This window comes from Henckelia pumila, chromosome 4 (genome assembly GCF_033568475.1).
Source record: "Henckelia pumila isolate YLH828 chromosome 4, ASM3356847v2, whole genome shotgun sequence".
NCBI lineage: Eukaryota > Viridiplantae > Streptophyta > Magnoliopsida > Lamiales > Gesneriaceae > Henckelia > Henckelia pumila.
Genome location: NC_133123.1, coordinates 173,731,052 through 173,742,114, shown reverse-complemented (window position 1 = coordinate 173,742,114; position 11,063 = coordinate 173,731,052). Strand labels below are relative to the sequence as shown.

The 11,063-nt window shown below is 36.1% G+C and overlaps 1 protein-coding gene across 1 annotated transcript; it reads left to right on the top strand.

Moving 5' to 3' along the window:
• Window positions 1–740: 740 nt before the first annotated feature.
• On the top strand, window positions 741–9,840 carry LOC140860205 (probable magnesium transporter NIPA4). Its single transcript, XM_073263082.1, has 9 exons — window positions 741–1,509; window positions 3,079–3,135; window positions 7,079–7,169; window positions 7,250–7,410; window positions 7,525–7,652; window positions 7,796–7,933; window positions 8,347–8,439; window positions 9,175–9,280; window positions 9,518–9,840. Exons 1-9 carry the CDS (start codon window positions 1,335–1,337, stop codon window positions 9,619–9,621), a joined length of 1,053 nt encoding a protein of 350 aa, XP_073119183.1. The 5' UTR covers window positions 741–1,334; the 3' UTR covers window positions 9,622–9,840.
• Window positions 9,841–11,063: the final 1,223 nt, after the last annotated feature.

Sequence of the window (11,063 nt, the reverse complement as noted above, 5' to 3'; positions counted from 1 at the left end):
CTCACCTAGCCAACTAGATAAACAGAGCAACATCAGCAGCTTGACGCACTAAAGTTTCCAGGAGGTCACTAATGATAATTATATTATATTATTTTATACACACGCGTCGCATGTACACGATTATGTTAGTTTTTTTAATCTTGCTTCCTAACATATATATCTGAGACTTTCGTATTTAAAATTTTCTTTCAATATCCATTAATATTAAAAAAAAATAAAAATATTCCTAATTCATTAGTTAATTTTATCTCATTTTAATTGACTTTGTGTTTCCAAATTTTCCAATAAAGTCACGTTTTATTCTTATTATTATGTTTTTTTTTTATATTTTATCTCAAGCTTTAAAAAAATTTGAGATGATCAAAATTTTTGAAATTGTGTTAAAGCATAAGATAATATGTTCGAGACTCAAATTAATATTTTTGTAGTTATTTTATATTATATTTTACAGAATATCTATAATATACACTAGAAATTAACTTCATAAATTTATAATGTTTCATTTTATATAGATATAGATAAAAAATTATTATTCTACATCCTTGTATATTTTATTTTGAAAAAAATAATTACGAAAAGATGTTCAGAAATCACAATAAAGATGGGTTACACAAGATGACCTATTTGGATTATTTTTTTAATTTTATTCTATGAATCAAATAAAAATCAATGAAACAATATTCCCCCAACAAATATATATATTAACAAAGAATAGCAACAGTTGCCCGAAATTTCCCAAATCCAAGTGAAGAAAGCAACAAGAGCTTTGATTCCTCTCAGCCATCCCTAATCTTATTGTACATATATGAGATATGATTCCACTCCCACTGGAAGAATTGTTACCAGAAACGCAATCACCAAGAACCCAAGTCAGTAGAGACAAGTCCTCTAAAATATTTACTGCCAATTACTCTCCCTAAATTCCCTACTCCTTCCGATCTATAAAATCCCATTTCACAGCTGTGCTTTCGCCACTGCCAGCCAACCATTTTTATCAATCTTTCGTTTCTGTCTATTGCCGACAGCTACAGATCTCTCCTCAAAACATCGGAGTCCCGAGGAAATCCCATTTCTTTTCATTCCTTTTATGCGAATCTCACTTTAGGATCCCTCTCTCAGTATAAGTTTACTGGGATGGAGTTGGAGTTGGAGTTGGAGTTGGAGTTGGAGTTGGAGTTGGAGTTGGAGCTGTACTGCGATTTAATTTGAAATTTTAGGGAAAATAGAGAACCCATTTGTTTGGTTCAAATTTTAGTTGTTCAAGTGGTTTAAGATGGGTTTGCGATAGATTGGGATTTTGTTTTTTTTTTTTGGCTTTACTGCAAATAGTAAAGATGGCAGCTTCGGATATGAGTTTGGCTGCTGCGGCGGCAGATTCGTATAAGGGGATGTCGTCTGATAATATAAAAGGGCTAGTTTTAGGTTTGTCATCCAGCTTCTTCATTGGGGCGAGCTTCATTGTTAAGAAAAAGGGGCTAAAGAAAGCAGGTGCTTCCGGCGTCAGGGCTGGTAATTTGTAGTGGCACTTTATTTGCAACCTTTTGCATAGTCTATTCTCACTTTAGTCTTTGAAATGTTGAAAATTGAGCCAGTGGTGGCGTTTTGAATTTCTTCTGGAGATGTTTCAAGTGTTTTTTGGATGTGGAAGTGTTGCAAGTGCTGCTATTTTGCTTAGACTGTACTTTTGGTAGTATCTTCTTGATCGATTTGTTTGCATGATGAACAAATTTGAAGTTGCTGCTCAGATCTATCCCAGGCAGACATGTCTTATGGTTTGGTTACATGTCTCTGGGGAGTCCTGTATTGGATCCGTTGCCTGACATGGAAAGATCTTCGGGCATCATCCTGATTACCCAAAACCTTTAATTTCCAGTTTTTTTTTGCCTAATTCAAGGGTGTTAAGCATTGTTAGATTGCTAATTAGCTTGTCACCGAAACAGATTTAGGAAGACCAGGTTGGATTTATTTTCAAGAAGCCGTAAATACTCTAGTTTGAGTTCCTGGATTTAGTCTTGGTGTCTTTAATAGATTCTCTGTATTAGTGGCAATGAAGTTTGGATCTGATTGTTATTTTTTGCAACTCCCTTTAATCGATGAAAACTTCATTAACACTCACTATAATTTACTGAAGTTGTTGTATGGGTGAACTGATTTTGTTTGGGGAATGAAGTATAGAAATGTGTTTTGGATGGTAGGAACTGCTGCTATACTTGAAGATGAGACAGCATTTTATTTCCTTGGCCTTTAGTTTAATTTAGCTTTATTTGATTGTGCAATACCCATTCAATGTCCCCTATTTAGTTACCTGTTATCCTGACTCCTGATCCGTTCCGTGAGATGACTTTCAGGGAATCAAGCAATTTAATAATCATAGTATAATTTACAATTGCTAATTTCATCACCTAAACCATGACCAACCTTAGTGAAAGTGACATTGGCTTTTTGGGATCGCATGTGTTGACTTGTCACAAAAATTATTGGATCTGAATCATCTGATGAAACCACCCATTCACAAACCAGCATCATGAAACAGTTTTCTAATTGCTTTCTTTAATGATAGAATAATGAGAGTCTTTAACATTGTAGATATGGCAGCATCCATTTTCATGTCAATGGTGGGTAAAAACATGATCAGCATTGATTTGGGTGTCTTACTGTTATAGATTTGCTGTCAACTTTCTTCCTATTCAGAAGCATATTAAAAGTTGCATCAAGACAAATATAGCAAGTAGCGATTGTTCATTCATCGGATTGTCATTTTTCTTTAACTGGAGCTTATCAAAATAGTGAGTTATGGTACTGCTGTTAAGTTAAGGAAAAGTTAGCAGCAATAAGTTGTTGACATATGTATGGTCGCGGAGAATTATTGTTATTTCCCAAGAATAGTCTGTGTTACCACTATTGTAGTGATAACACATTTTTCATGTAGCTAAGTGCTTTTTTTCATTGCTTGTAATTTCTTTCATAACTAACATGCATGACATCCTACCTTTTGTTGCGTGAAATATTTTCTTTTTGGTCAGGTTTTCTCCTTGAATCTTTGTATAATTTTGTTCTCGTAATATATGTTCTCCGCAGGAGTTGGAGGCTATTCGTATTTATATGAACCTTTATGGTGGACAGGCATGATAACAAGTAAGTCTATCCTATTTCTTTATCTTAAGTTGGAGATAGTTTATGACAACTCGACAAGTATATTTCAACTAAACAACATCATTCACATGTAGCACACATTGTAATCCGAAAAAGAAACTAATTTTTTGTTTCTTAGTTTTTTTTTATAAGAAACAATATTATATTAATTACGGGAAAACTATTGAGTACAATAGGCTAACAAGTGATCCGGAATCAACAAAAATCTTGTCATGACCCTACTCATATCAACAATAGACAAAAGCTCAATCTCTTAATAAATCTGAGATTGAGACATTCTGAAACTCTACATGAGACCCAATCTAAGTAGAAATTCGAATTTTGATTTTTTCCCAACACTCGTCAATCGACTCTTCAATGTTTTTGAAAATTCTTCTATTCCTCTCCAACCACACGGACCAACATATGCCATGAACGACCACCATCCAAAAAATTCTGCCCTTCTTGCCAAGGAGATGTCCAAGATCTATAGCGAATAATTCTTGTGTTGATCTTGGAACCACCCAACCAGCCTCATCTCTGCCAAATCTCTAGCCCACAGCCCACAGCCCACTCGTAAACGTACAATGAATCAACATGTGGTCTTGCGTCTCCTTCTCTTTCCGACACAGCACTGTCATGGTCCCAGGGTTTTGATAACATTATGGGGCGATTTAAGGGCTGATCATGATTCATGATGTTTTGAGGCTCGATGGAGAGAACCTCACGATCTCTTGGTTTAAAGGCTTGTTAGGAGAGAACCTTAGATCTCGTAACAAATATTGTGATTAATTTTTCTGATCAGTTTTATTAATAAAATCACACTTTATTTATAATAGAGTACAATGATTCAATTAGAGAAAATAATATCTAACATAAATAAAATATCACTCTAACTATGGAATGATCCTCTTATATAAAACTTAAATAAAAGACAAGATAACAATGAATCCTAAAAAAGATTATAACAGAATAATCCTTTGGGCTTTAACTTTTCCATATTGGTGCAATGGAGGCTCCTGACATTACTCCCCCCTTGGAGATCATGGTTGTCCTCAACCATGTGAAAAGTGCAGGCTGCTGTAGGAGTATTTCAAAGATTAGGCATAGGTGGCGGTGGTTTTTAAATTCCTCCCACTGGAACCATGAACAACCTTGTTCCAGCTTTAAAAAACCAAGTTGGACATTGCTCTCAAGATAAAAAGAATCCAATCCACCCTTTTCTTTTACCGTTGTTCGTGGATGACAAGAGAATTGTTGGCATTGGTTTAGCCCTCTTAGTAGATCGGACATCCCTCTGCTGGGATTGGGCACACATGTGTTGCCATATGCTGATCCGCTCCCAGGCAGCTCCCTGTTTTGCCGGTGATCCAAACCTTGCGTACAACTACCATCATCCTTGTTCGTCAATGCTAATGTGCTGCCATTTTTGGCTTCGCCGGCACTCAGCTCCTTAGTACTTTTGCCCTTGTCCTTACCCCCTACTGCTTCGGTTCTGGTTGCAGAGATAGCTAAGGATAATGCTTCCAGCTGGGCATGGAGTTCTTGCTGCCGACGCTTGTTTGCAGCCCTATCTTCCTTGTACATCTGGATAAATGCTTCGAATTGCTGCTGCAAGGTGTGAAAATCCCCCATAACAGTTGGCTCTGATACCAATTTGTCATGGTCCCAGGGTTTTGATAACATTATGGGGCGATTTAAGGGCTGATCATGATTCATGATGTTTTGAGGCTCGATGGAGAGAACCTCACGATCTCTTGGTTTAAAGGCTCGTTAGGATCTCTTGGTTTAAAGGCTCGTTAGGAGAGAACCTTAGATCTCGTAACACAATATTGTGATTAATTTTTCTGATCAGTTTTATTAATAAAATCACACTCTATTTATAATAGTCTATTTATAATAGAGTACAATGATTCAATTAGAGAAAATTATATCTAACATAAATAAAATATCACTCTAACCATGGAATGATCCTCTTATATAAAACTTAAATAAAAGACAAGATAACAATGAATCCTACAAAAGATTATAACAGAATAATCCTTTGGGCTTTAACTTTTCCATATTGGTGCAATGGAGGCTCCTGACAAGCACACACCAACTTGGGCACATACCACATGTGGGCCACCTCTTTTGCATCGTCTCCGAAGTCGGCACCTTGCCCAACACCGCGGTCCACGAAAATACTTGGACCTTTGTTGGGACCGGAACCTTCCAGATAACATTGAAAAAGGAAAAAACAAGAAAGCCATTGCTCGGAAAGGATGACTCGAAGGACTTGATTGAAAAGAGACCTGAAGGATCCCCATCCCACACTTTGATATCGTCTACCCCTTCAATCAACCTCACCCTGTCTAATCCACCTAACAAAGCGCTCAACTCATCTAATTCATCATCCCTTAGAACCCTTCGAAAATGCAAGTCCCACCAGAGGGAAAAAGAAGGGTTCTCGAGCGTAGCAAAATAAGAAATAGGCATATATTGTGGACCGATGAAATCTGAAATAAAGACGGATACAGATCCCGAAAGGAAGAATCCCCCACCACCTATCCTCCCAAAACCTGACCTTTGAACCCCCTTTAACCACTTAACAAAATATTAAGTATTTTGTTTCTTTTGTACCATGGAGTTAACTGACGGAGGTTGTTTAGTTGCTTCTGCATATACACGTATACATATATATGTCAGTGTATGGATGAGATTGTTAATACTGATATATGGTGTTGAAGATGTGAAAAGAAATGATTAACCCATTTGGACATAAAAAATATTATGTTCTTTAATGCTTATGATGGAGATGATTATTCTCATTTTATACCGATACTTTTTGGCCTTATGGTGACAGTTATTTGCTATAGTTTGGGACCCGGGACTTGTTTGATTGTCTCTGTAGTTTGGGGATGCTAGTACTTGTTTGATCAACTCCCATTGTATCTCTATCATACATATTTTATTAGTGATGCTGTGTTGATACTGGCAAGGGAAGTGCAGAGCTCTTATTTATTGGGTTAATAGTTATGGCTTATGCTTATATTTAAGTATAAGAGTTGATTTCTTTTCTAGAGACGTACAAACAATGAGAATGTCCAGAAGAATGATGTACCTCTAATTCTATTGGCTTTTAATAAAGACAACATGTCAATGTGCTATTAGCGTGTACATGTATCTCCACAGTAGTTTGTTTCTCATATCGCTTTTGTTAATGGTCATTCTCAAGGGGATGGCTGTTGCCATTTGGAGGTGCCTAGCCCTGGAATTTGTTGAATGTTGGTCATGACTAGGGGTTCCTACTGAATTCCATTTGTTGGCACAGTTCGGAGCTTGAAAGTTTTTGCTATCAGTTTCCTGCATGAAAAGAACAGTAGAGAAGCGAGATTCTTTGTTGGCATATGAAATTGTTATCACGTTGTCATCTTCATAAATTTTGGACGATATCATTAATGTTAAATGACTGAGAATCAATCCCTTTCATATGTGTTGTTTTATGGATTGGCATCTTTGCATGGCCGCAAGTTATTGGTTTTATTCCTCCTGTAAAATCCTTTTTTGGTGGTCGTTTTCAATACTTCTTTATTCCCATGATAAGGGGCTTGGGGGAGTAAGATACAAAAATAGAGCTTGCTGCTGCTATGCAAGCCTTACTGAATAGTGGAAAGCCAACCCCTCGAATACAATAGTTCATCGACTTACTCATTATCAACTGTTCTAGGGTACTTGGGATTGTGATATTCCCTCGTCTCACTCACACTCACACTCATTTATGTCTCTTTGTACCGATCCTTTCCTAATTTAATCAATTATTTTTGTCACTATTTTATTTTTTTTATCCCCTTGTAAAATATAGTCAACATAGAATCAATTTGAATTTTTTAATTTTAAGCAGTATTGTCAGTCTGTGATTTTTCTGAAACTTAGAGTTCTTTCTGTTTATTTGTTGGTTGGGCAGTGATTGTTGGAGAAATCGCAAATTTTGCGGCTTATGCCTTTGCACCAGCAATTCTGGTGACTCCTCTTGGAGCTCTCAGCATTATTATCAGGCATGATATCCTTTCAGAGACATTAGTTGACTTTGCTACTATACCTTGTTTGATCATTGATTTGTGTGAGTATATTGCAGTGCTGTACTTGCGCACATTATTTTGCGGGAGAGACTGCATATTTTTGGTATTCTTGGCTGTGTTTTGTGTGTTGTGGGCTCGACAACTATTGTCTTGCATGCTCCACAAGAACGTGAGATTGAATCTGTGAAAGAAGTTTGGGATCTTGCCACTGAGCCAGGTAACTTTTCAATTTGGCTTTGTTTATTACTTGGTTGATCATACTGCAGCACTCTTCTTTATTTTTTTTATGCCATGTTCCCTGCTGAGCATAAATCTTACATCTGTCCTGCAGCTTTTCTCTTCTATGCATCTCTGGTGATGGCAATTGTCCTCGTACTAGTATTTCATTATATTCCAGAATATGGACAGACACATATAATGTTTTACATAGGTGTTTGTTCCCTGGTTGGCTCCTTGTCGGTAGGTATTTCTTATAGGCTTAATTGGTCCTCCTCAAGTTAAACCTCTGTTAGTGCAGTCAAATCCAGAAAATAAGAAATATTGAAAAGCTTTTGTTTATTTAGTTTCTGTAAGTACTAATACTATAAACGGTGACTTTGCAGGTCATGAGCGTAAAAGCACTAGGAATTGCATTGAAGTTGACATTATCAGGAATGAATCAGCTAATATATCCCCAGACGTGGGCCTTCGCTATAGTTGTTGGTGCTTGTGTGGTTACTCAAATGAATTACTTGAATAAGGTAAAAAAAATTATCAGTCATTTCTTCATTACCATGTTGATGTGTCTGCTGTGTTTAAAGCAGATAGCAACACCATTAATACTATGTGAGTTTGGCCTTAGGTGTGCCTATCTCAGTGGGCAGCACTTTATCATTTCAACCATGTATTTCTGTTATAATAATTTAGCCATCAACTTTTGTTTGGTTTTTCATTCTGTTGGGTGTCTGATTACTTGAACAATGAGAGTTCTCAAAATTTTTAAACTTTATTTCTATTGATTGGCATATACACCTACTAATAGATGGTAAGATGGGGTTGGTTTTTTTCACTCTAATGCAAAAGATTTTCACCTGTGGTAATGCAAGAGGTAGTTTTGGATGGTGTCTAGGTATGAACTTTTGATTTTCTAATCTATTGTAAATCTTGAATGCAGGCACTCGACACGTTCAACACTGCTGTAGTTTCACCTATTTACTATGTCATGTTCACATCCTTAACTATATTGGCAAGTGTGATCATGTTCAAGGTAATTAACTATTCATCTTAACGGATTACTATTAAGAATGTTATTTGGTCGAATATCGGTTTCATAAATAGACAGATGCAACACTGTCAACGTTTTTCACATTATCCAATCACGGATAAAAAGTTATGTTGTTGGGGAGAACCATATACTCGAGGGCATGATCGAGATAACATGATTATCACACGCACAATTCCTGCGCCAGATAAGGAGTGGATGATGCTCCTTCGGTCCCTTATGGCCGTTTATATGTGACTGTGATCAAGATGTGTTCCTTAAACCGCTACATGGCTTAAAAACTTTAATTTGAACCAATTCCACCACTTTACCTTTTGGTTTTGTCACAGGTGCTTGGCCGCATAAATATTTTAAAAATAAGTACCTTGATTTGCATCAATGCCACCAATTTTTACCTTTTGGTTCGGTCACAGGTGCTTGGTCCTATAAAATATTTTTAAAAAATAATGGCGCATAGATGTATAAGCTATTTGATGAAATATGTGAAGGTCCTTGTGGTTTATTGTGAATTCTTGGCATCATTGGTCACCTACTATTTCAATCTGCACACACTGAATTTTGTTTGGCCAAGTGTAGAAGAACATAATTTTGTCAGAAGACATCTTGCTGGATCTTTCGTGCTTTCCCATGAATCATTGTAGACAGTTCGTGCTGAAACGGGCAATAAAATGCCATGGATGTAGATATTATGGTTGACAATGTTTTATTTACCATAAACAGGACTGGGACAGGCAGAATCCAACCCAGATTGTTACAGAAATGTGTGGCTTTGTGACTATTCTTTCAGGAACATTTCTTCTTCACAAAACAAAAGACATGGCCGACGGTATACACTATTTAATATTCTAAGTTGTAGCTCAGAGTTGTTAAGATCATGTAAAATTTTCGAAGCTTTTAGAAAAACAATTCTGATCAATGAGCATATATGGGCGAATTTGTTTATAGAAGCACTCGATTTAAAACTACTTCATCGAGCAGGAGTTCTTGCAAACTTCTTTTTATCCAAACACTCTCCATGGGTAAGTACTTGTTTCGTGGTTTTCTAATCCATATTTTGTTGTAGGTTCTTTATCTATGAGCATGAAACTTCCGAGATACGCTGACGATGAGGATGGTTTTGGTACAGAAGGCATTCCCCTACGGCGCCAGGAATCATCAAGAACATGATGTATTTTCTCCCACATTTTTTTTTTTTGTGTTTTAACTTGTAACTCTTCTTTTTTCTTTTTTCTTTTTTCTTTTTCTTTTTCTTTTTCTTTTTCTTTTTTGTCGAAATCGAGCTCTTTTGGGAATATACCGCACAAGTTATGTATTTTACCGATACTGGATCAGTCCTCAGCACCCATTATACATTGATGAGTTAGCGAAAACCAAGAGTAATTTAGTTTCTACCCCTGCATTTTTACCCCTCTCCTGGCTAAATCTTCAATGGAGCATGAACTCAGCAAATTTGGCCAGATTTTTAAATATATATGAATAATCTAACCTGTGTTAATTCTTTGTTTTTAAGTAGATGGGTGTTGCGGGTATATTTAACTTCTAAACCAAGCAATTATAAGTCTTAATTTTACCGTCGGTTTCAGTTTCACCGTTTAAACAACGAAGAACACAAGAAATCAACCGAAAAATATCTCATAATAATAATCGAGTTTAAATTTACGATTATGGAATCAAATGTGGACAAAAGTTTGTCTTACAAACATGAAAATACACTATTGAAAATGCCGAGGAACTAAGAAAACAAGTGCTAAAAGTGTACACTAGTATTGCTGGAAAATGTAAAATAAAAATGGAAACTTGAAATGTGCAGAAATCTTTGCTGTGAATTTGAGAGCAAATCGTGTTGATTAATTGATTATAAATTATTGTGATTGTGTGTGTCGTCTGCTCCTTGTTCTCAATTTTAGGTAATTCCGATCCCCACTTTCTCACTTTCTTGATTACAGGCGACGTTCTCCACCTTTCCACAATAATCGGTTGGTTTCTGCTTGGGCTCCCTTCTTTGTTTTCGTGGGCTTTTGTTTTCTTTCAGCTTGGACTTTTTCTTTTCATCTTGGGTCACCCAACTTTCTTTAGCAACTGGGCCAAATATATTCTTCTTTATTTTTTTTAGAATCCAAATATATTCTTCTTAATTGGGCCAAGAAATGACTTAATTTTTAGGCTAAACAATTGTCCCTCACAGGCTGTTGGCCCAATGAGTCATCAAGCTTGGATTGCGAGTCTCGCCTTGTGATTGGCTTGCTTTTATTGTATTGGACATGGGCCTATGAATCGTAGCCATTTGAATCAACTGGTCCTCCATAGATTATTGTTTTTTGCTACTTCTTGTCAAACATTGATATGCTCCCTTGTAACGCCTCGAAAAATTAATTATCGAATTAATTAGCAATTAATATAATTATCGAGTTGATGAAATAATTATTATTGCTAATGAGATTATAGAGTGTATTTACAAAATACACGTGTCAATTAATCAATGAGTTTGATGATTTTTTAGAGATATGAAATATTTGGCATTTTGGAATAATTATTGAGATATTGAAATAAAAATAATTATTTATGCCAGATAAATTAATTATAAAGAATATTTTACCGAGTGGACTGGT